The sequence below is a fragment of the Hippocampus bargibanti genome, linkage group LG07 (genome assembly GCF_051943395.1).
Source record: "Hippocampus bargibanti isolate YZ-2025 linkage group LG07, ASM5194339v1, whole genome shotgun sequence".
Taxonomy (NCBI): domain Eukaryota; kingdom Metazoa; phylum Chordata; class Actinopteri; order Syngnathiformes; family Syngnathidae; genus Hippocampus; species Hippocampus bargibanti.
The window spans coordinates 5,261,991-5,288,461 of record NC_142740.1 but is presented as its reverse complement, the minus strand read 5'-3'; the positions used below and the strand labels follow the sequence as shown (position 1 = coordinate 5,288,461).

The following is a 26,471-nucleotide window of genomic DNA, read 5'->3' as shown; positions in this document are numbered from 1 at the left end:
CCATTGCTTGTTGTTTTTTGGGGGGTCAAGCTTGGTTGGTTTGTCACTCTAGGTGCAGGTAACGTCCCAGTTACGACCGGGTGCTATCATATCATTGTTTCTATAATTCTCCCCTCCCTCCTTTACCACAGATATCGACCAATCACGTGCGGCTTTAACCGAAGACCGGGAGCGGGGAATAAGGACAAAAAGCGACCTTGAGAGTTTTGAAAGGCGCTTAGAAATGACATTTATTATTATTAATATTTTTACATTATGTTGCTCACTTGAGCCATCGAGCTGGCTACCTAGCTAGCTATTAGTTAGCTGGCTATCTATCTAATTTGCTGTATACAGTGAGACCTCAATTTACAAACACCTTAACTTACAAACTTTTCGTCTTACAAATGTCAAATTTATGAAAATTAAACCTTATAATAAGCACTATTTTCATAATACACACCCACCACGGCTGGCGGAGTGATCTTCGGCGGAAGCACACGACCGAACAGCACCAGAGGTTAAGTTACCAACAGTCCTTATGGAAGGTGACTGTCCTTCCATAAGCCATCAACGACCATCAAAAAGGTCAATAAAACTTTATTTTACAGCACAGTTTATTTCTTTAATTACAGTCCTCATGTAATGTGCCTCTCTTTCCAAACAGCAATTCCCTTTGACCTTCGACCTCCAACGCCATTCCATCAAGCCATAAATGACCATCACAAATGTAAATAAAGTGACTTTATGATACAATGATGATACAACTTCCATTGCAATACAATAGCACATTTATTATACATAGAATAAGGTATATTGTGTGTAGTTTTAAGGCTTATTTAGTTGAAAAGTATATTTTATGGAAACCCGGGAACAGATTATTCCCATTTTAATGGTTTCCTATGGGAATTTTTTTTTGAGATACACACTTTTCGCCTTACACACTGTCTGGGAACCAATTAAGTTCGTAAGTTGAGGTCTCACTGTATTTGCTATTTCTAAGCTATTTGTAGGCTAGCTATCAGTTATTATTATTAGCTATTTATTCGCTGGCTATTAGACATCTATTTGATAGCTAATAGATATATATTCGCTAGCTATTCAGTAGCTAATAGTTATCTATTCGCTAGCTAGCTTGCTATGTATTTGAGTTACTTCCGAGTTGAGTGAACGCTGGCGTATGTGGCTGCCGCTGCTCACCCACAGAAATACTGATCCTGTGACTGTAAAGTGACCTTGAGAGTTTTGAAAGGCGCTTAGAAATAAAACGTTTTATTATTATAAAAAAAAGTCGGCTCCAATTTCCGGCTCCTTGTTAGGAACCGGCTCTCCGTTTACTGCAACGAGCCTAAGTACCGGCTCGTTCGCGAACGACACATCGCCAGAGGCCAATGCGGATTAGCAAAAAAAAAGAAGAGCTTCCTACCGTGTGACTGCCATGTTCATTAGCATGTTCGGCTAACCTGGCGGCCGAACCTCGTAAATGAAGAAGCGACTGTCCACATTTGGGACGTTTTGTTATTGTTACGGTCTTTTGTGAGCGTGTGTGACCAGCGACGGCGTGTGAGCGCTGCATTGGTTTTGCCTTCAGGCTAACGAGCCAAATTAGCTTCACGTAATGGCGGTGGTGATGATTGGTCAGTGCGGCAGGTTGTTTAGGTCGGCGTCGAACCTTCCCTGCGATCGAAACGTCACAGACGACAAGAGCACATTTCACCTCTCACGTTTTTTTGTCGCCTTGTTGCCATTTTGACGTCTAATTTTACCATCACCAAGTGCTGAACTTTGACGCCCACTTTTTTGTTAAATAAAGAGGAAAACATCACGCCCGTCAATCCAAACTACGGGGGCGATTGTGGTCTAGTCATGTGTCGTTCGCGAACGAGCCGGATCTCTGAAGTGAACGAAGAGAGCCGGTTCCTCACAAGGCGCCGGAAATGGTAGCCGATTTTTTGTCCTCTATTCCCCGCCCCCAGTCTTCGGTTAATGCCGCACGTGATTGGTCAAGGTCCGTGGTAGAGGAGGGAGGGGAGAATTACAGACACACGCAGCATTGAGGAGAAGGGGGCAAGGTTGGGTAGACAGGTGATCAAATCAGAATCAGAATCATCTTTATTGCCAAGTATGTAGAACACACAAGGAATTTGTTTCCGGTAGAAATGTTCTAATAATAATAATAATCCATTTGATTTCTAAGCGCCTTCTTTCAAAACTCTCAAGGTCACTTTACAGTCACAGGATAAGTTTTTTCTGTGGGTGAGCAGCGGCAGCCATTTGCGCCAGCGTTCACTCAACCCGGAATAACTCAAATAGATGGAAAGCTAGCTAGCTAGCTAATAGCGAGCTAATAAATAGTTGGTTAGCTAACTAATAAATAGTTCGCTAGCTAGCTAATACCTGGCTAATAAATAGCTAGATGTTAGCGCTTTGTTCCAGCTTCAGCTGTATTTAAACCGCTATATAAACCAATATGTATCTATTGCATTGTTTTGTCTGTGGGTGAGCAGCGGCAGCCACACGCGCCAGTGTTCACTCAACCCGGAAGTAACTCAAATAGATAGAAAGCTAGCTAGCTAGCGAATACATAGCTAATAGCTAGCTAATAGACAGTTATAAGCTCGTGAATAGATAGCTATTCGCTAGCGAACGGATTGCAAATAGATAGCTAATAGCTAGGGAATAGATAGCTATTAGCTAGCGAGTAGATAGCCATTAGCCAGTTATCACATTATGCTGTTATTATTATTCAATTTTATATTTTTTTACTCGTTGGTATGATAGCATTATTAATATGAAAAGCAAATGAGTGACAGCTGATCCTCAGACCAGAGTAACCACAGGGAAAGTGAAAGTTTGTGCATGCTCTATGTGCGAATACAAATCAAGCCGTATAGAAAAAAAATATTTTATATAGTGTATATTTTACGTGAAGAATCCTTTTCACATAATTTTACATGATTTTTTTTGGTAGTTAATTAATTAAGGAAAAAAAAACTGTGGAGCCATTTGGGAGCCAAAAGAGCCGGATCTTTTCAGTGATCCGAGCCAAAAGAACCGTCTCTCTGAAAAGAGCCGGAATTCCCATCACTATTGGCCATGAGTGGTCATAAGTCGAGCCCGTCGTAAATCGGTTGTTACCTGTAGTTGAATGGTTCTAATTACATCATATGTATGCTCGAGTTCGAGCCATCTTGCTGGCTACCTAGATAGCCATCTATTTGCTATCTATTTTGTCTCTATTAGCTATCTATCTGCTAGCGCGTTGGAATTAAAATTTTCAAAATAGGGTCTGGATGTTGTGGTTGTAAGTACGGGTGGTCATAAGTCAAGCCGGTCGTAAGTCGGTTGTTAGCAGTAGTTGAATGGTTTTCATCACATCATGTGTATGCCAGCTTTCTACCTATCGAGCTGGGTACCTAGCTGGCTACCAAAATAGCTATCTATTTACTATCTATTTTCTGTCTATTAGCTATCTATCTAGCTATCTGGCTGTCCATCTATTAGTTAGCTAGCTATTAGCTATCTACCGAGCTAGGTATCTGGCTGGCTATCTATTAGCTAACTAGCTCGTTTTTTTTTATCTCTTTGAGTTACTTCCGGGTTGAGTGAACGCTGGCGCGTGTGGCTGCCGCTGCTCACCCACAGAAAAAAAACTTATCCTGTGACTGTAAGTGTCGTATAGTCTCAAGTGACCTTCCGAGTTTTGAAAGGCGCTTCAGAAATCTTATTCGAAATCTCGAATTAATTGGCACTGCAAATAGAAATAATAAATAATCAAATCAAATATCAAATATGAAATAAAAGACGTACTTAATGATACATAAGTCCAACACGATATAAAATAAAGACATTTTTGTACGAGTGAACGAAAAAGGGAGAGAGATCGTTTATTAGCAATGTTACCGCTCACCACCGCCAGGGGCGCTGTAGGCATATTCGACTCCTCTCGTGTGCTTCGCTTCCGTCGCACGACGGTGCGCTACAATGCGGCTGATTTTTCCAACATTTTTACACCCGACTCTAAACAAGTCTGTAGAGTTTCTTTAACGACATTTAGGACTCTACTGCACAATTTTACCCAAACAACCATCAGAGAGCGCGATCATGGAGACCCCCACGCCCCCGGAAGGTGAGGAATTGCGTCTGGCGTGCGCCATCGAGTCGGTGGCTAGCAAGGATGCTAACCGCGCTAGCATACTCCCGTCGCTGCTATTTAGCTTTTCGACTAATGCGATTTCAAACCCGCAACTCGTCCTAAATTGGACTCGTCAAACTCATTTAAGTATGGGAACCATATTGACTACAGTTTGATAGAGAATAGTGGTGGAATCATTTGAAAAGAAAATGAACTTCCAAATTCGCATTTTTTGCTATTCCTTTCTTGAACATACAGTGATACCTCAGTTTACGAACTTAATTGGTTCCCAGAAAGTGCGTGTAAGGCAAAAACTTCGTCTGCCGAACATTTATTTCCCATAAGAAACCATTAAAAATGAGAATAATCCATTCCCAGGTCCCCATAAAACCATAATTTTCTACTAAATAAGCCTTAAAACTACACACAATATACCTTATTTTACGTATAACAAATGTGCTATTGGATTGTAATGAAAGAAATAAACTGTACTGTATAATAAAGTCGTTTTATTGACCTTTCTGATGGTCGTTGATGTTGTAGCCTCTTGATGATATCCGAGTGAAGTTGCCGTGGTTTTTTTTTGCCGATAATACCCCCACTCACACTGTCCCCTGCTAGCTGTTTTTTGTTCATTCAAAACAACAGAAGTTCTATTGCCTGAGACCATTTGCGTAGACAACACAGAAACACCCTTAGCCACGCATAGCAACGGTCGACTTAGCATACTGGTACTGGGATGCTAAGTCACCTTGTTGGTGTTTTTCGATGGTCTTCTTCTGCTCGACCGTCATTTTCTTTTGTGTCCTCTTTGGCTTAACACTAGCCTGTGTTGGGGTCTTTTTCGCTCTCATAATAGCTAAAGTACTCGCTCTATAACAAAAGACGTCTGCAGTCAAAGAAATTGGGTGTGTAAACTAGTCCGCCAGCCACGGACAAACTCAATTGGTTCCCAGAAAGTGTGTGTGAGGCGAAAAGTTCGTCTGCCGAACATTATTTTCATATAGTAAACCATTTAAAGTGAGAATAATCCGTTCCCGGGTCCCGATAAAACCATAATTTTCTACGAAATAATAAAAGAAGACAAAATAGACCTTATTTTATGTATAATGAATGTGCTACTGGATTGTAAGAAATAAACTACTGTATAATAAAGTGGTTTTATTGACCTTTGTGATGGTCGCTGGTGTAGTTGCCATACCTGTCAATGTAATGTTATAGTTTTTGTTTGTTTGTTTTTTTTGTATCATTTCAAACAATGTACAGCGTACTACAACTTTTATACGGGGAAAAAAAATATGAACCGGTCTTACTAAGACCAAATTCAGTTGCTCTCAACTGCCGGTAGCTAACGACAATGCTGCCGCCGATCGCTACTAGTGACACGGCAAACCAGCAAAAGTAATCCTCAATCGCATATTTTTTTTTATCGCTTAGACAACACAGAAACATCCTTAGCCACACGTAGCAATGGTCGACTTAGCGTACTGGGATGCTAAATCACACATTTTTTTTCAGTTCATTGGTCCAAATGAGGTTTTTGTGTCCTCTTCGACTTAACACTAGCCTGTGGTGGGGTCTTTTTCGCTCTTAAAATTGCAAAAGTACTCCACTCGATAACAAACTACGTCTGCACTCAAAGAAAGGGGGTGTGGAAAACTAGTTCGCCAGCCACCGTGGCGCTGTTCGACCTTGTGGTTTGGTGTTCATCCAGCGAAAACTAGTTTGTATGCCAAGATGATATTCTCGCGAATTTAATGTTCTTAAGGCGAAAAGTTCGTGAGCTAAAGCGTTCGTAAGCTAAGGTATCACTGTATTTGCACAAATTGCTATCTTATAATAATAATAATAATAACAACAATAACACCAACAATGCATTTCATTTATAAGCTCCTTTCAAAACTCTCAAGGACACTTTACAGTCACAGGATATTTTTTCCGCGGGTGAGCAGCGGCAGCCACAGGCGCCAGCGTTCACTCAACCTGGAAGTAACTCAAATAGATAGAAAGCTAGCGAGCTAGCTAATAGATACAGTAATAATAATCCATTCCATTTATAAGCACTTTCAAAACGGTCATGGTGATTTTATAGTTTTTTTTTCTGTGGGTGAGCAGCGGCAGCCACACGCGCCAGCGTGCACTCAACCCGGAATAACTCAAATAGATACAAGGATAGTTAACTAGCTAATAGGTATCTAATAGTTAGCCAGTTAGCTAATAGCTAGCTAATAAATAAGTAATAAATAGTTAGCCAACTAGCTAGATCGGGGTGGGCAAACTTTTTGACTCGCGGGCCGCAATGGGTTCTAAAATTTGACCGAGGGGCCGGCCGGGCCAGGAGCTTTTGGAGGAAGTGTTTGGGTCGGAAATACTAAACCTAAAGCATTAAATGTAGTGTGTGCAAACTTCATAGCACAGTAAGAACACTACAACTCAATGTATTAACTGTCTTTCAAATGTGAATAATAGCACTTATCTGTTAATACATTTGTCTCAAGGATACATAATACAAGATATTGCATTTACATACGATTTGGCAGATATTAGGAGGAGGAAATGTAAATACAGTAAAGTCTCGTTATATCGATATCGGATATATCGATAGTCTTGGTTATATCGATACTATTTCTACGCACGCACAGAGAAAATTACATGCAAACAGGGTCGGATATATCGATAGTCCCGGTTATATCGATATTTTTTCGGACTCCCTTGAATATCCATATAACGAGACTTTACTGTAGATTAAAATAACATACGCACTGTGATTTAACAAGATTGTGTCTGTTTTTAATACGTTTCAATCAAAGGTGCAAAGTTAAAGAAATCAACATTTCTTGAAAAATTGTATTAACTTTCAACATTCGAAACGTATTATTACACAATGAAATACTCAAGCAGCTTGAGTAAATAAACACACAAATAAACACAGCAGGAACACTCCCCACCAGTTTCAGTGGGAACAGTGTTGTTGATCTCCCTGTTTTGTCAGTGCATCAAAGTCTGGAGTAAGTTTTGTTGTCGTTGCGATTCTCAGGATAGATCCGAGGTGTTGGTCAGTTATCCTGGATCTGTGACGGCATTTGTTCATGTTGTCGAGCCAAACAAGGCCAGCATCTTCCGTGCCGTCCGTCCTCCGTAGGGTTGGGAAGGTAGCTTAGTTCAGTGAAGCATAAAAGTCATTAATTTTAAGAGTGAAAATAGGTCCTGATGATCCGCATCAATTTCCTCCAGGAACGTAATAATGAACTGACGATGCCGGAGTCCCCTTGCAGTTCACAAGTTTTACGACCGGATTCACAACACGGTTAAGCTGCAATACAGACTTGCAAAGTGATTCCTGATGAATGATACAGTGAAGAAAAATAACATTCTGTTCAGGATTTTCCTCTTTTACTTTATCCTGGATTCTTTTCATTAGCCCAACGTTTTTTTCCTGTTAAATTTGGTGATCCATCTGTCGTGACGTTGGTAAGTTTTCTCCAAGGTAGTTTATGTGTCTCGATGACAGCAGACAGCTTGTCGTACAAATCCTCCCCCCGCGTTGTTCCATTCAAAGACTTCATGGTCAAAAACTGTCATTTATTCCTCGGATAAAAATTAGGAGCTGCGCTGTGTCTTTGAGATCATTACTTTCATCCATTGCAAGGGAATATAACTGAAATACAGTGAGACCTCAACTTACGAACTTAATTGGTTCCCAGACAGAGTGTGTAAGGCGAAAAGTGTGTATCTCCAAAAAAAAAAAATCCCATAGGAAACCATTAAAACGGGAATAATCTGTTCCGGGGTTTCCATAAGATATACTTTTCAACTAAATAAGCTTTAAAACTACACACAACTTATTCTATGTATAATAAATGTGCTATTGTATTATAATGAAAGAAATACACTGCATTGTATCATAAAGTCACTTTATTTACATTCGTGATGGTCATTTATGGCTCGATGGAATGGCGTTGGAGGTCGAAGGTCAAAGGGAATTGCTGTTTGGAAAGAGAGGGGCATTACATGACGACTGTAATGAAAGAAATAAACTGTGCTGTAAAATAAAGTTTTATTGACCTTTTTGATGGTCGTTGATGGCTTATGGAAGGAGAGTCACTTTCCATAAGGACTGTTGGTAACGTAACCTCTGGTGCTGTTCGGTCGTGTGCTTCCGCCGAAGATCACTCCGCCAGCCGTGGTGGGTGCGTATTATGAAAATAGTGCATATTATAAGGTGTAATTTTCAGAAATTTGAAGTTTGTAAGATGAAAAGTTTGTAAGTTGACGTCTCACTGTAACTCTGCGTTTTTGTTTAGCTGGTTCGCTATATCTTCGTCAATTAGTTCCACACGGCGAGTCACAGTCCGACGTGGTAAACTGATTTTTTTCAAACTTGCCTTGACTTTCCGGACACAGAACACCTGCACTATCCACCATACAATCTTTCAAAAACTCGCCTTCGGAGAAAGGCTTGCTCGCTGCTACCAATTTGAATGCCAGCAAAAAGCTTGCCTTGCTAGTTGACTCCTGAAAATGTTTTTGCTGGGAGAGTAAATTGGTTGCCATCCTCTCAACCTTAAAAACCGCGACACTTTCTTGGCATATCAAGCACACAGCCTTTGATCGGACTTTGAAAAAATATTTTGTTGTCCATTCTGTTTTAAACACTAGGCACTCACTGTCGACTTTTGTTTTCTTTGATAAACTCGTGTTTTTTTCGAGGGGGGAAGCTTTACCACGTAAACCAAAGAAAGTGCTCGTCCCGGAGTCTCAGAAAAGCTGAGCCGCAAAGTAGAGGGGGCAAGAAAAAGCGCGCCATCTGCTGGGAAAACGTGGCCATTACAGGGGAAAGCGCATGAACAAGGTTCACCGGTATATTTTGATATAACTGAAAGATGATCGGCGGGCCGATGATAGATAGATAGATAGATAGATAGATAGATAGATAGATAGATAGATAGATAGATAGATAGATAGATAGATAGATAGATAGATAGATAGATAGAATAGAATACTAACCAAATAGTTAGCTAGATAGATAATAGATAGATAGATAATAGCTATCTAGCTAGATAGCCAGCCAGCTAATAGACAGCAAATAGATTTTTTTTTTACCGCAAACTTGTTCCAAATCATGCGAGCAATTTGAAATGTCATCCCAAAAAGTGTTTAATTCAAACATTATTTTGAAAGTGTGTTAGTTGAGCTGCAAATGTTTTAATTTGAAATTCCTCCATGTTTCTTCTCATCCCAGATCAGGAGCTGCGGAATGTGATTGACAAGCTGGCCCAGTTTGTGGCCCGCAATGGTCCCGAGTTTGAGAAGATGACCATGGACAAGCAGAAGGACAACTCCAAGTTCTCCTTCCTGTTCGGTGGCGACTACTTCAGCTACTACAAGTGCAAGCTAGCCCTGGCGCAGCAGCAACGTACGTACTCCGAATATGCGCATTTTAAGGCTTCAAACATCAAGACAGTGTCTGAAATAACAGCTGCCCGGACGCCCGGGGCGTGCAACTTTTACGTCGGGCGTACAACTTCCAGAACGTCGCCGCCTGGGTGGCCAACAACTTTTTTTTTCTCCTTCAAATCAAATCGACGATTTCAAAATGGGAATGATTTATTCGTTTTGGAAATTTCGGTTTGTTTGTCAGTTTGCATACTCGGCACGGCAGCCAATCAGAAGTCTGCTTTCCGCTTCCGGACTTTCCCGAGCGTTATAGGGGATGCCAGCGTGAGGTCGTTTGTCATGATCATTCGCTAGCTAACTAGCTTGCTATCAATTTGAATTACTTCCGGGTTGAGTGAACACTGGCGCGTGGGGCTGCCGCTGCTCACCCGCAGAAAAAAAATGATCCTGTGACTGTCAAGTGTTTTGAAAGGCGCTTAGAAATGAATTATTATTATTATTAATTGAGCAGATTTAGGCAATGCATTAGCTACGCGTCTTTAGTTGGCCTCATTCAAGACGTCTTGAAAATCTGTTAGCTGGCTATCTTGTTATATAGCGGGCTTCTAGCTATTTAGCTAGCTACTGTGTCTAATAGCTATATAGCTAGTTAGATATTAGTATGTATTTGCTAGGTATTAGCAATCTATTCCCTAGCTAGTAGCCATCTATTCGCTAGATAGCTAGCGAGATAACTAGCTATAAGCTATCAATTCGTTATCTATTCGCTAGTTATTAGCTATCTAATCACTAGGTAATAGCTATCTATTCACTGGCTATTAGCTAGCTATTTGCTCGCTATACATTAGTTAGCTAGCTAGCTTTCTATTTATTTGAGTTATTTTGGGTGGAGTGAACGTTGGCGCGTGTGGCTGCCGCTGCTCACCCACAGAAAAACTTATCCTGTGACTGTAAAGTGACCTTGAGAGTTTTGAAAGACGCTTAGAAATGAAATGTTTTATTATATAAAAAAAAATCATATCTTGATGTTTCAAGTCTGAAATGTGGCGAAAGGTTGCAAGATTCAAGGGGGGCTGAATACTTTTATAACAATACTAATACATTTTTTTCTGTGGGTGAGCAGCGGGAGCCACACGCGCCAGCGTTCACTCAACCTGAAAGTAACTCAAACAGATAGAGAGCTAGTTTTCTGGCTAATAGCTAGCCAGTCAGACAGCTAGTCAGCCAGTTCGCAAACAGAGAGCCAGCCGGATAGCTGTCCAGCTATCCATTAGCTATCCGGCTCGCTATCCATTAGCTATCTATTAGCTATATAGCTGGCCAGCTATTAGCTGTATAGCTAGCTATCTATTAGCTATCTGGCTAACTATTTACCGAGCTAGCTATCTAGCTAGCTATCCATGAGCTATCTAGCTAGTTGTCTATTAGCTATATAGGTAACTAGCTATTTGCTATCTAGCTAACTATCCATTAGCTAGCTATCTAGCTATCTAGCTAGTTATCTATTTAGATGCATGAACCAATCAGAGTTCAAGTTGGCAACCCAAGGCCTGCTGGAAGGCTTTCACAGATGTACGATCGGACCCTGTGGACGAAAGCTCGGACCCAGAAAGATTGTCTTTACTGCCGGCAGGAGACGCAGCCATTCATGACAGACGCCCGAATTGTGCAGCCCTCTGCCAAGCTATTTATTGAGAGTATATGCCAATTGAAGTGATACATTGTTGTATGTTGTATTGTCTGTTTTGCTACGCGCCGTCTTGGTTGAAAAGGGGGACACATGCCCATGAAGAGGGCAACCTTCATTTGGCTCGCAGTGAAGACAATTCTGCAAAAAATATGAAAGGGAGAAGTACATGAACAAAAAGGATATCAAGCAATCTAAATGATAAAATATTGATATAAGCATGCAGTGATACCTCCGCTTACGAACTTAATTGGTTCCCAGAAAGTGTGTGTAAGGTGAAAAGTTCGTCTGCCAAATATTTATTTCGCATAAGAAACCATTAAAATGAGAATAATCTGTTCCCAGGTCCCCATAAAACATGATTTTCTACTAAATAAGCTGTAAAACTACACAAAATATACCATATTTTATGTATAATAAATGTGCTAATGTATTGTAATTAAAGAAATAAACTGTACTGTCTAATAAAGTTGTTTTATTGACCTTTGTGATGGTCGTTGTCAATGGATGGCGAGCTTCTAGGTTGCCTCTTGATGATATTCCGAGTGAAGTTGCCGTGCTTTCTGGGCGATAATACCCTCACTCACACCGTCCCCTGCTAGCTGCTTTTCGTTCATCCAAATCAACTGAAGTTTTTCAACCTCTTGCCTGAGACCGTTGCTTAGACAACATAGAAACACCCTTAGCTACACGTAGCAATGCCAAACTTAGCATACCGGTACTGGGAGGCTAAGTCACACAAAAGCTCACCTCGTTGGTGTTTTTCGATGATCTTCTTGTGCTCGACCGTCATTTTCTTTTGTGCAGTCTTCGGCTTAACACTAGCCTGTGGTGGGGTCTTTTTCGCTCCCATAATTGCAAAAGTACTCCACTCGATAACAAGCCACATGTGCACTCAAAGAAACGGGGTGACAAAAAATAGTCCGCCAGCCACGGACGAACTTTATTGTTTCCCCGTAAGTGTGTGGAAGGCCAAAAGTTCATCTTCCAAACATTTATTTCCCCTAAGAAACCATTAAAATGAGAATAATCCGTTCCCAGGTCGCCATAAAACATAATTTTCTACTAAACAAGCCCTAAAACAACACAAAATAGACCTTATTTTATGTATAATAATATAATAATTCGATTTTAATGAGAGAAATAAACTGTACTATGTAATAAAGTCATTTTATTTACCTTTGTGATGGTAGTTGTCAATAGATGGTAGCAATAGTCAACTTAGCGTACTGGGACGCTAAGTCCCACAAATGCACACCTCGTTGGTGCTTCTCGATGATCTTCTGCTCGACCGTCATTTTATTTAGTGTCCTCTTCGGCTAGCCTGTGGCGGAGTATTTTTCGGTCCCATAATAGGTAAAGTACTCCACTCGATAACGAACCACGTCTGCACTCAAAGAAAGCTAGTGGCGCTGTGTGGTTTGTGGTTCGTCGCGGGTGTATCGCCCACTGCTCCTCGTTGACATTTGGGTGCGCTGATGCGACGTGCGCTTCCGCTGTGTGCAGAGCTCTACAACCCTGGCGCTTTGGACGTGCTGGACATCCCGCCGCCGCCCATGGCCATGTTGCCGCCGCCCGCGTCGTCCGCCGCCGCCTCGGCGACCACACCCGCCATGGATGACCTCATCCAGCAGAGTCTTTGGAACCTGCAGCAGCAGGAGCAACACATGCACACGCTCAGACAGGTGACGCGCCGAAAGTAGAGCCTGTTGAAATGCTGTCCAAAATGTTGACTGGCAGACAATGTGCAAAAAATGTCCACTCTAGTGCCAGGGTTTTTGTCATCTTCACTCGAATTCAAGGACCCGCAGAATAATAATAATCCATTTCATTTCTAAGTGCCTTTCAAAACTCTCAAGGTCACTTTCCAGTCACAGGATAAGTTTTTCTGCGGGTGAGCAGTGGCAGCCACACGCGCCAGCGTTCACTCAACCTGGAAGTAACTCAAATCGATAGAAAGCTAGCTAGCTAGCCAATCGATAGCCAACAGACACCCAGCTAGATAGCCAGCCAGCTAGATAGTGAGTAGATAGCTAGCTAGCCAGCCAGAGCTTATATATAGCAAATAGCTAGCAAATGATATTACTACTACTAATAATACTAATAACAATGATACATTTCATTTCTAAGCGCCTCTCAAAACTAGATAGAGATCAGTTATTGTGTGGGTGTGCAGCGGCAGCCACACGCCAGCGTTCACTCAACCCAGAAGTAACTCAAACAGAAAGCTAGCTCGCAAGCTAATCGATAGCTAATAGCTAGATAGGTAGGTAGGTAGATAGGCAGGCAGGCAGACTGACTGATTGATTGTTTGAGAGCTAGCTAGCTCGATAGTTAATAGCCAGCTAGATACTAAATCGAGAGCTAGCTCGATAGCTAGCCAGCTAGATAGCAAATAGGACACTATTGCCGCTGATATTCGCTGGTCACTATTTGCCGAAAATCTCACATGTTCATGTTTATTTAGTTGTTTGTTTTCGCATGTTTGGAGCATATCGACGTGACATCTAAGCCCTATCCTTCATTTGCGAACGTAGGAACAAATGAGCGCGGCCATCGCGGCGGCGGCCGAGGAACAAATCCAAAAGTTGATAGCGGAAACTCAGCTGGACATGGGCGTGATGGACAGCCTGCTGCAGCCCATCATCGACACGTGCACGAAGGACGCCATTTCGGTAAGCGCTCGGGAGCCGCCGCCAAGGCTCTTGGCGCTCGCTAAATGTTCCTTGTTTTTGTTGTCGAATCAGGCCGGTAAGAACTGGATGTTCAACAACGCCAAGACGCCGCAGCATTGCGAGCTGATGACGTCGCACCTCCGCAACCGCATCGCTGCCGAGGGAGCGCATTTTGAGCTCCGCCTACATCTCATCTACCTGACCAATGACGTGCTACATCACTGGTAGGCAACGTGCAAATATGATGAAGTCTTTGTTGTCATGTGATGGCTTATGGTGTAAGGTAACGCAGGCATCCAAAATTATTGAATCATAATAACAATAATACATTACAATACAATACATTTCATATACAAGCGCATTTCAAAACGCTCAAGGTCACTTTACTGTTTTTCTGTGGTTGAGCGGCGGTAGCCGCACGCGCCAACGTTCACTCAACCTGGAAGTCACTCAAATAGATAGAAAGCTAGCTAACTAGATAATAGATAACTAATAGATAGCCAGCTAGATAGCTAATCGATAGCTATCTCGATATCTAGTCAGCCAGCTAGACTGCTAATAGCTAGCTAATAACTAGCTAATAGATAGCCAGAAAACAAAATCATCTACCACGGTTGGACACCATCTTGTCTAAAGTTGTAAACATGTGCTAATTTCGAAAATGTGAAGGTCACTTTACAGTCACGGGATACGTTTTTCTGTGGGTTAGCAGCGGCAGTCACACGCGGCAGCGTTCACTAAACCCGAAAGTAACTCAAACAGATAATAGATAGAGAGATAGCTAGCCAGATAGATAGCAAATAGAGAGACAACTAGCTATATAGCTAGCTAGCCAGCTAGATAATGTAAATTTCTCCACTGCGAGACTAATAAAGGCAAATCCAATCCAATGTATTATTTTGTACTGACAAATCAAGATTTAATAAAATATATGTTCTATAAAGATATGTACATGTACAACTGGCTACCTAGCAAGCTATCTATTTGCTATCTATTGGCTTTCTGGCTGGCTAGCTGGCTCTATATTTTCTATTTATTTGCTATCTATTAGCTCTCTGGCTAGCTAGCTATTTCGCTGGCTATCTATTAGTTATCTATTAGCTATCTGGCTAGCTAGCAATCTATTAGCTAGCTGGGTAGCTATCTTTCTATGTATTTGAGTTGTTCCGGGTTGAGTGAACGCTGGCGCATGTGGCTACCGCTGCTCACCCACAGAAAAACTTCTCCTGTGGCTGGAAGTTGACCTTGCGAGTTTTGAAAGGCGCTTATAAATCAAATGGATATTTCTTCTGATGAAAATGGACAAGTTCTTGGACTGAAAGGCGTGTGACGTGTGGCGCTTTGCCTTTGCAGTCAGCGCAAACAGCAGAAGGATTTGTTGGCGGCGCTGCAGAAGGTTGTGGTTCCCATCTACTGCACCAGCTTTTTGGCCGTGGAAGAAGAGAAGCAGCAGAAGATCACCCGGGTGAGGGCCTTTTTTTTTCTTTCCTTCTTCTCAGTCTCCGCCGTCGTGTTTTGACCTTGTGGTTGAACTGGTCCTTCCTCCGTCCGCAGTTGTTGCAGCTTTGGGAGAAAAACAGCTACTTTGATGAGGAGACGATTCAGCAACTCCAGAATCCAGCGCTTGGTCTGGGCCAGTACCAGGTGATCGATCACCACAAAACTCCACCTTGATATGCAACTGTGGATTTTGTTTCTGCAAAAATTCTATGTTAGTTTCTGGGGTTTTATTTTTTTATTTTTTTTTGTTTTAGTTACATTGTATTAGTACAGTAAAGTCTCGCTATATCGATATCGGTTATATCGATAGTACTGCTTATTACGATACTATTTCTATGAACGCAAGGAGAAAATTTACATGCCACAGGATCGGATATATCAATAGTCCCGGTTATATCGATATTTTTTCCGACTCCCGAGAACATCGATATAACGAGACTTTACTGTATTTGTATTTTATTTTATAAGATGTTATTTTTATTTTATTTATAATATTTTTATTGTATTTTTCCTTGTATTTTTATTTTTGTTATTTTGATAGTATTTTTATTTTTGTTATTTGATTTCATTTTGTTTTGTATTTATTTTATTTTTGTTTTTACTTTATTTTTATTAAATTTTATTAGTGTTTTTATTTTTCATTATATTTCTCTTTATTTTATTTCAATGTATATTACAGTAAAGTCTCGTTATATCGATATCGGATATATCGATAGTCCCGGTTATATCGATATTATTTCTATGCACGCACAGAGAAAATTACATGCAAACAGGGTCAGATATATCGATAGTCCCGGTTATATCGATATTTTTTCGTACTCCCTTGAATATCGATATAACGAGACTTTACTGTATTTTATTTTAATTTTTTATTTTATTTTAGTTCTAATTGATTTCTATTATTATTTTATTTCTGTTACCTTCGTTTTATTTCTAATTTTTTTATTTCTTATATTATTTTTATTTTATTTCATTTTGTTTCATTTCTATTGTATATTTTACTATTATTTTATTTTTATAGTTTTTATTTTGTTTATTTTTATTTTACTGTTTTTATTGTATTTTCTTGTCGTTTAATTTTAATTGTATTTAAAGGTTTACTTTTATTTTGTTTAGTTTTATTTTATTTGTATTTTTTTATTTTAGTTTTAATTGTATTTTGTTTTTATTTTATTTGTATTTTATTTTACTTTCATTTCATTTTGTTTCATTTTTTATTTTTGATTATTTTACTATTACTTCATTTTTATTGTTTTTATTTCATGTTTATTTTTATTTTAGTGTTTTTTTTATTGTATTTTATTTTAATTTACATTTCATTTACAATTTTACTTTTATTTTGTTTAGTTTTCTTGTATTTGTATTTTTTATTTATTGTATTATACTTTTAATTGTACTTTTTTTATTTTATTTTTTTTCTTGTATTTTATTTGTACTTAATTTGTAATATATTTTATCCACATACGGATTTAGCCCCCCCGCCCCCAATGGCTGTTTTGTGGCCGTGACGTGACCCTGACCTTGTCCCGCAGGCCTCGCTGATCACCGAGTACGCCAACGTGGTGCAGCCCATCCAGGTGGCCTTCCAGCAGCAGGTCCAAGTCCTGAAGAGCCAGCACGAGGACTTTGTGGCCAGCCTCAAGCAGAAACCCGCCACCCAGTCGGCGGCGGCAGCGGCCCCCGATGCGGAAAAGCCCGGCGCCGCGCCAGCAGGTGACCCCCCCCCCACCCTTTGCTGCCCACGATTTAAAAACAATCATAATAATATTAATAATAATAATAAATTCCGTTTATAAGCGCCTTTCAAAACTTTCAAGGTCACTTTACAGTTACCAGATAAGTTTTTATGTGGGTGAGCAGTGGCAGCCACACGCACCAGCGTTCACTCAACCCAGAAGTTACTCAAATGCATAGAAAGCTAGCTAGCTAGCCAATCGATAGGCAGCAGTTACCTAGCTAGATAGCCAGCTAGGTAGATAGTGAATGTATAGATAGCTAGCCAGCCAGATAGCTAGTAGATAGCAAATAGCTAGCAAATAATAATAATAATCCATTTGATTTCTAAGCGCCTTTCAAAACTCTCAAGGTCACTTTACAGTCACAGGCTAAGTTTTTTTCTGTACGTGAGCAGCGCCAGCCACATGCGGCAGCCACATGCGCCAGTGTTCACTCAACCCGGAAGTAACCCAAATGGCTAGAAAGCTAGCTAGTTAGCTAATAGATAGCTAATAATAATAATACATTGTATTTCTAAGCGCCTTTCAAAACTCTCAAGGACAGTCTACAGTCATGGGTTTTTTTTTTTTGTGTGCGGATGAGCAGCGGCAGCCATTCGCGCCAGCCAGGACCCGGAAGTAACTGAAATGGATAGAAAGCTAGCTAGCGAAGAGATAGCTAATAATAACAATAATAATACATTTCTTTTCAAGCGCTCTTCAAAACTCTCAAGGTCACTTCACAGTCACAGGACATGTTAAATAGCTAGCTAGATAGCTAGCCAATAGATAGCTACTTAGATAGCTAGCCAGATAAATGATGATGATAATAATAATAATAATAATAATCATAATTATATATATTTAATTCGCCCCTTTCAAAACTCTCAAGGACACTTTACAGTCACAGGTTTTTTTTTGTGCGGATGAGCAGCGGCAACCATTCGCACCAGTGTTTACTCAACCCGGAAGTAACTCAAATGAATAGAAAGCTAGCTAGCTCAGAGATAGCTAATAATAATAATACATTTCTTACAAGTGCTCTTCAAAACTCTCAAGGTCACTTCACAGTCACAGGACAAGTTAAATAGCTAGCTAGATTGATAGCTAGCCAATAGATCACTAGCTAGATTACTAGCCAATAGATAGCTATATGTACAACTCTGTCAATCATCGGTGAAGAAAGAAAACGCTAATGATTCTTCCGACGTTTTGTCAAGTCCGCAAGAATAGAAATCACGCGACCGTTCAAGCTCAGGGCCCCCCCCCCCCCATTTTGTGTTTGGGGTGGGGCATGCTAACAGTTAGCCAATAACAGTCTGCCCTTGTGCCTATTTGCATACTTTTTTTTTTTGCAGCTGAGGTGAAGCCCCCAATTTCGGGTCCTCCGCCAGGGGAATTTGACGAACCCCCTTCGAGACCGCAAGACCCCGGATACTCGGGCGGCGGACCCAAGGACCTCCCCCCCAAACCCGCCTGGTACGACCCCCAGCACATGGGCCCGTGGAACCCCAGCCAGCCGGTAAAAAGCGCCGCCGATAGTCTGACGCTGGAACCCATCCAGAACCCCCTCGCCTCATTTACCCCCCCCCCCCCCCCCCCCCCCCCCCCCCCCCCCCCCCCCCCCCCCCCCAGCCACCTTTTGACCCCAACCAGCCGCCCCCTCCGTGCCCGCCCTGGAACAGCCATGAGGGGATGTGGAATGAGCAGAGGGAGCCGGGCAACTGGAGCGGGGGTCCGCCCAGAGAAGGGGGTCCCTGGAGCGGTCCCGACTCGGGTCCCCCTTCCTGGAATTCCTACGAGCAGCAGCCTCCGTGGGGCAACCAGCCCGAGCAGCCCCCTTGGGGTCAAAGGGAGCCGCCCTTTGGCCCCCGCATGCAGGTAGGAGACGTGGCGCTACCGCGCCGGCTTTGTATAGACGTGAACCTTTAAAAGGCAACCGACAGCATTTTTTTTGTTTCCTAACTGACATCAGAATAGATAGCTAATAGCTAGCGAATAGATAGCTGATGGCTAGTGAATAGATAGCTATCCGCTAGCGAATAGATAGCTATCAACTAGCGAATAAATAGCCAAAAGCCAGCGAATAGCTAGCGAATAGATAGCTAATATCTAGCAAATAGATATCTAATAGCTAGCAAATAGATATCTAATGGCTAGCAAATAGATATCTAATGGCTAGCGAATAGATATGTAATGGCTAGCGAATAGGTAGTTATCAGCTAGCAAATAGATATGTAATGGCTAGCGAATAGATAGGTAATGGCTAGCAAATAGGTAGTTATCAGCTAGCGAATAGATAGCTAATAGCCAAATATAATGCTTTCAATCAGTTTTGTATAGTCTGGCAATCTTGTTGGATTGAGAGCATTAGAAGAAACGTTTAAAGGACAACCGACACCATTGTTTTGTTTCCTAACTGACATCAGAAAAACGTTTTATAGCATCTAAAATAGCCAAAACACGCAGGCTGATATTTTTAGTCAAATTCAAAACACCAATAAAAATGAGTTAAAAGTGTCCCAAAACTGCCACAAAATGAGCTTGGAACTGGGCAGATTCAGAAAGTCCCGCCCCCTTGTTCGTGACATCACGCCAGGATACTCCTTTACAAACTGCCTTGCTCCAGAATCAAAACAATGGCTTCAGATTGGGAGAAGATGCTTTCTTGTTACTCATCCAGTTATGAATATGATTCAAATACAGGTAACATCCGACTTACGACCGAGTTCCGTTCCGACCAAACGGTCGTAAGTCAAAATGGTCGTAAGTCGAAATCCATTCAAAATGTTGAATAGAGACTCGCAAACTCCCCCTCTTCAAATGTTAAAAATAGGGTCTGGAAGTCGTAAGTACGGGTGGTTGTAAGTCGAGCCGGTCGTAAGTCGGATGTTACATGTAGTTCTGAAGAGGAAAGCATAAATGTTTGCAATGGATTCAAGAAGTCCTACCGTATCAATTCCAGCTGTCTGGACTCCAATGTAGCGCCCGGAAAAAGCACAAGATGGCGCACTAGCTCCCTTATTTGTCCGCTGAGAATTTGTCAACTTACACCTTCTTTATGCACATTACCGCCATTATTATTGAATATTATAATATATATATATATATTATAAAATTATTGATACTGAATATTTTGTGTGACTCTTAAAAGGTAAAATATAGCTATATGCGCTGGAATATTTGTCAAATGCACTCAGTAGAAATCATTTGAAGTGATTTGACAAATTATGGCCCCAACTTGTCTGGAGGTGTCGGTTGTCCTTTAAGGGGTTTGGGGTTTTTTTTTTGGCAGAGGCCCCCCCACTTCCGAGGCCCCTTCCCGCCCCACCAGCAGCCGCCGCCCTTCAACCAGCCGCCGCCGCCGCCTTTCGGACGCTTCCCGTCGCGTTTCATGCAGGACGACTTCCCGCCGCGACACCACTACGACCGGGCGCCCTTCACCCCACACCGCTTCGACTACTCTCAGGGCGACTTTCCCCGAGGTGGGTGGCTGCCCGCCCGCTTCAACGGTGCACAAGCTAAATGCTAACAGTTAGCCAATAACAGAAATTAATAATAATAATAATATTTAATTTCTAAGCACCTTTCAAAACTCTCAAGGTCACTTTACAGTCAGGATAAGTTTTTCTGTGGGTGAGCAGCGGCAGCCTCATGCGCCAGCGTTCCCTCAACCCGGAATAACTCAAAAAGATAGAAAGCTAGCTAGCTAATAGAATGCTAGATAGCTAATAGATAGCTAGCTAACTAGGAAGCTAACATGTTTCCTGACTCAAATAACTAGGTGGCTAGCTATATAGCCAATAGATAGCAAGCTAGATACATAGCTAATAGATAACTAGCTAATATGTGTCCGGACTCAAATAGCTATGTAGCTAGCTATATAGCAAGCTAGTTAGATGGCTAATAGCTAGCTAGATAGCTAATGTTTCCTGACTCAAATAGCTAGGTGTATATAGCTAATAGATAGCAAGCTAGATAGATGGCTAATAGGTGGCTAGATAGCTAATATGTTTCCTGACTCAAATAGCTAGGTAGCTAGCTGTATAGCTAATAGATAGCAAGCTAGATAGTTAGATGGCTAATAGGTGGGTAGATAGCTAACATGTTTCCTGACTTGAAGATTGCACCGGCGAGTTAACCTTATCAATTGACCTTTTGTGATGAAAGAGTCCACAAGCTAAATGCTAACAGTTAGCCAATAATAATCTTGTTGCTACTTATTGGCTTTCTAACTAGCTGTCTAACTAGCTAGCTATTAGTCATCTATTAGCTAGCTAGCTAACTTGATCTATTTGAGTTATTCCCGGTTGAACGGGGTGACCGTTGCTGGCTACCTAGCTAGCTATCTCTTTGCTATCTATTAGCTGTCTAACTATCTAGCTATTAGTCATCTATTAGCTAGATAGCTAACTTGATCTATTTGAGTTATTCCCGGTTGAACGGGGTGACCGTTGCTGGCTACCTAGCTAGCTATTTATTTGCTATCTATTAGCTGTCTAACTAGCTAGCTATTAGTTATCTATTAGCTAGCTAGCTAACTTGATCTATTTGAGTTATTCCCGGTTGAACGGGGTGACCGTTGCTGGCTACCTAGCTAGCTATCTCTTTGCTATCTATTAGCTGTCTAACTAGCTAGCTATTAGTTATCTATTAGCTAGCTAGCTAACTTGATCTATTTGAGTTATTCCCGGTTGAACGGGGTGACCGTTGCTGGCTACCTAGCTAGCTATCTCTTTGCTATCTATTAGCTGTCTAACTAGCTAGCTATTAGTTATCTATTAGCTAGCTAGCTAACTTGATCTATTTGAGTTATTCCCTGTTGAGTGAACGCCGGCGCGTGCGACTGACTGCCGCTGCTCACCGACTAAACGGCGGCGTCTTCACCAGACATGCCGGGGCCTCCGCCTCCCCCCCACCACTCCAGCCAGAGACCGCCTCCCTCCGGCATGGGGGGCGACCATCCCCCGTGGGGGGGCGGCGGGCAGCACTCGGACTACGGCCCGCCGCCGCCGCCTCCGCCGCCTCCCCCGCACGGCTTCAATGGCCACTCGCCGCACGTGCGCCACCGGCAGCCTCCGGTTCCCGCCCAGGACGATCCCAGCCTGGTGCCCAACGTCCCCTACTTTGACCTCCCCGCCGGTTTGATGGCGCCGCTGGTTAAAGTGAGTGCGGGCAACGCCGCCTGCCCGCCCGCCCGCCGTGGAGATGAGCTGAAACGAATCACACACACCCCTCCGCTCCCCTTTTGTTCTCTGCAGCTGGAAGACTGTGACTATAAAGCCCTGGATCCAAATGACATCCGCCTGCCGCCGCCCATGCCGCCAAGCGAACGCTTGCTAGCCGCCGTGGAAGCTTTCTACAGCCCCCCCTCGCACGACCGCCCCCGCAACAGGTAGGCGCACCCTCCGATGGTCTTGCGGACCGGACCCCCCCCCCCCCCTGTCACGTCTGCCTTTCTCTGACCACCAGCGAAGGATGGGAACAGAACGGCCTCTACGAGTTCTTCCGGGCCAAGATGAGAGCGCGCAGGAAAAAGGGTCAAGAGAAACGCAACAGGTGAGGAAGCTTACATTTATTACTATTTGTCTTTTATTTTATATTATTTTATTTATATTTTCGTATTATTTTATTCCTATTGTTTTTATTTTGTATTTTACTTTTATTTAGTTTTTTTTTTTATTTCTATTATTTTTATTTTATTTATTTTATATTTATGTTATTTTCATTTTTTGTTTTATTGGTATTATTTTTGTTATTTCTTTTGTTTTAATTTCTTAATATATTTTCATTTTATTTATATTTCATTTGTATTAAAAGTGGAGCAGTTTTTTTTTTTTTTTTTTTTTTTTTTTTTTCAGAAAAAAGGTGTTAGCCGCTAACGCTAACCCTTAGCGTCCAATTGCCATTGACTTCCTGTTTTGTGTTCGTCGCTCAGCATTCGCCTGAGCAGTCGTTCCAGGAGTCGATCGGGCAGCCGTGGCCGATCTTCCTCACGGTCCAGTTCCCGCTCGTCCAAGTCCAAGTCCAGATCTCGATCCGGGTCCAGATCCAGGTCCAGGTCTCGCTCCTCGCGTTCCCGAAGCCGCTCACGATCCTACTCGCGCTCCAGGTTTGAGTTGCGCGATTCGCCGCCCGCTACGGCGCCGTGCGACCCGTTGTGTGCGACCGGTTGTGTGCGACCTGTCTGTCCTCTCGCAGGTCCAGGAGTGGATCCGGGTCGTCCGGCAGTCGCTCTCGCTCCAGGTCGCGTTCGCGATCGCCCGCCAGGAGGCGCCGAGGACACAAGTCGCGCAGCTCTTCACCGCCGTGAGTACATGCTAACTTGAATTAGCGACACCCGCATCGATAATAACACTTTGGGTGAGACCACTGGTGTCCAAGTCAAGGCCCGGGGGCCAAATCTGGGCCGCCACCTCATGTTATTTGGCCCGCCAAAGCAAATCAAACTTGTATGAAATTCCATGCTCATCTATTTAGCTAGCTAATGATTGAGCGAGATAGCGATTGAGCTAGCTAGCTAGCGATTGAGCTAACAATTGAGAGAGCGATTGAGCTAGCGATTGAGCTAGTGATTGAGTTTGCGATTGAGCTAGCAATCGAGCTCGCGATTGAGCTAGCGAGTGAGCGATTGAACGAGCGATTGATTGAGCTAGCGAGCAAGCGTTTGAGCGAGCGAGCGATTTAACTCGCGATTGAACTAGCGAGTGAGCTATTGGTCTAGCGAGCAAGCTATTGAGGTAGCAAGCGAGTGATTGAGCGAGCGATGTAACTAGCGAGTGAGTGATTGAGCTAGCGAGCGAGCGATTGATTGAGCTAATGAGCAAGCGTTTGAGCTAGCGATTCAGCTAGCGAGCGATTGAACGAAGCGATTGAGCTAACGAGCGAGCGATTGATCGAGCAATTGAGCTAGTGAGGAAGCGTTTGTGCTAGCGAGCGAGCGATTGAGCGAGCAATTGAGCTAGCGAGTGATTGAGCTAGCGAGCGATTGAACTTGCGAGTGAGCGATTGTGCTAGCAAGCGAGCGATTTAACTAGCGATTGAACTAGCGAGCGATCTACGTCATTTTAACACTCACTTGTGGCAGCTCCACGTCATCGGCGGGCGTGGCCACCCCCAAAGGTCCTCCGGACTCCCGCCTGGGTGAGGAGAACAAAGGCCATCAGCTCCTCATGAAGATGGGTAAGATTCGCTTGTGGCCGCCATTGCCGTTACGTAGCGTAGCCTTCACCGTCACCCATTTTTGGCTTCAGGCTGGAGCGGCTCCGGGGGCCTGGGGGCCAAGGAGCAGGGCATCCAGGACCCCATCAAAGGAGGCGACATCCGCGACAAGTGGGACCAGTACAAGGGCGTCGGCGTCTGCCTGGACGACCCCTACGAGAATTATCGCAGGAACAAGAGCTTCAACTTTGTGGCGCGCATGAAGGCGCGAGAGGAAGGTACGCACGCACACCCGCACCCAAAAAAAAAAAAAAACGATCGCAAACACGCAACTCGTTTGCTCTTTTCTTTCAGTGATGCGGGATCCGCAGGAGGCTCCTCCCCCAGAATGACGTCATCAAAGAGCACCAAGCCCCGCCCCATTCACTGGTTGTGATTTTTCACTTTTAGTGTACTGTCATTTTTTGCCCCCCCATTATTTCAATGACATTTATTTGTAAAAAAAAACTGCGATAGCAAGTGCTGAAGCAAAATAAACAAGTTGTACTCGATAATGCGACTTTTTTATATATATATACAGTGATACCTCGGCTTACGAACACTTTAGCTCACGAACTTTTAGCCTTAACATGAAATTCGCGAGAATGTCATCTCCACCCACTTTGAGTGCAGACATGGTTTGTTATCAAGTGGAGTACTTTTGCTATAATGGCACCAAAAAAGACCCCACCACAGGCTAGTGTTAAGCCGAAAAAGACACTAAAGAAAATGATGGTCGAGCAGAAGAAGGAGATCATGGAAAAACACCAAGGTGTGCGTTTGTGTGACTTAGCTGTCCCAGTAACAGTATGCTAAATCGACCATTGCTACGTGTGGCTAAGGGTGTTTCTGTGTTGTCTAAGCAACGGTCTCAAGCAATAGAAGAGGTTGACAAACTTCTGTTGATTTGGATGAACAAAAAGCAGCTAGCAGGGGACAGTGTGAGTGAGGGTATTATCGCCTCGGCAACTACATCAACGATCATCACAAAGGTCAATAAAACCACTTTATTATACAGTACAGTTTATTTCTTTCATTACAATACAATTTATTATACATAAAATAAGGTATATTTTGTGTAGATCTAAGGCTTATTTAGTCGAAAATTATGTTTTATAAGGACTTGCGAACATATTGTTCTCATTTTAATGGTTTCCTATGAGAAATAAATGTTTGGAAGACAAAGCTTTCGCCTTACACACACTTTCTGGGAACCAATTAAGTTCGATCGGCTGTTGTCATCAAAAAGTTACACATAAAATGTGAATTTATTCGACATAAAATAAAGTATATTTTGTGTCGTTTTAAGGCTTAGTAGAAAATTGTTTTATGGGGACCTGTGAATGGATTAGTCTAATTTTTAATGGTTTCTTATGGGAAATAAAATGACTTTATTATACTGTATGGTTTATTTCTTTAATTACAATACAATAGCACATTTATTATACATAAAATAAGGTATATTTTGTGTAGTTTTAAGGCTTATTTGGTAGACAATTATGTTTAATGGGGACCTGGGAACGGATTATTCTGATTTTAATGGTTTCTTATGGGAAATTCATTTTTGGAAGATGAACTTTTCGCCTTACACATGCTTTCTGGGAACCAATTAAAATATCCCGTGACTGTAAAGTGTCCTTGAGAGTTTTGAAATGTGCTTAGAAATTAAATGTATTATTAATGATTATTATTATTGTTATTATTTGTCATTAGATTTTCATGTTCACAAAGAGTTGCTAGATGAGGAAGTGAAGTATAATGAAGCAGAGGGTAGACAAGTGGTGCATTCAGGTGCGCTCTGTTTAGTCAAGAACCCATTTTCAGTTGCAAATGCAGGCATAAAAAACATTTTTGGTGAAAAACCGAATTGTTTGAGAACCGAGACGTTCGAAAACTCCGCTTTGACTGTATGTACGATACATGTTGATTTCTAGAGTGCTTGCACAACAGCTGCAGGTGGAACAAAACAGGCAGAGTCAAATAATAAATGCAACACAATAATAATAAATTTCATTTATAAGCGCCTTTCAAAACTCTCAGGGTCACTTTACAGTCACAGGATATTTTTTTTCTATGGGTGAGCAGCGGCAGCCACACGTGCCATCGTTCACTCAACACGGAAGCAACTCAAATAGATAGAAAGTTAGCTAGCTCGTCAATTGATAGCTAAAAGTTACCTAGAT

General features: G+C 42.2%; 1 protein-coding gene across 1 annotated transcript; it reads left to right on the top strand.

Annotated features, from left to right (window-relative positions):
* Positions 1-3,930: 3,930 nt before the first annotated feature.
* Positions 3,931-25,303, top strand: cherp (calcium homeostasis endoplasmic reticulum protein). Its single transcript, XM_089001363.1, has 19 exons — positions 3,931-4,108; positions 9,357-9,530; positions 12,705-12,883; positions 13,736-13,873; positions 13,946-14,097; positions 15,227-15,338; positions 15,428-15,517; positions 16,906-17,086; positions 18,447-18,610; positions 18,724-18,969; positions 20,384-20,573; positions 21,979-22,253; positions 22,350-22,483; positions 22,561-22,647; positions 23,027-23,200; positions 23,290-23,397; positions 24,176-24,270; positions 24,342-24,527; positions 24,604-25,303. Exons 1-19 carry the CDS (start codon positions 4,084-4,086, stop codon positions 24,639-24,641), a joined length of 2,748 nt encoding a protein of 915 aa, XP_088857489.1. The 5' UTR covers positions 3,931-4,083; the 3' UTR covers positions 24,642-25,303.
* Positions 25,304-26,471: the final 1,168 nt, after the last annotated feature.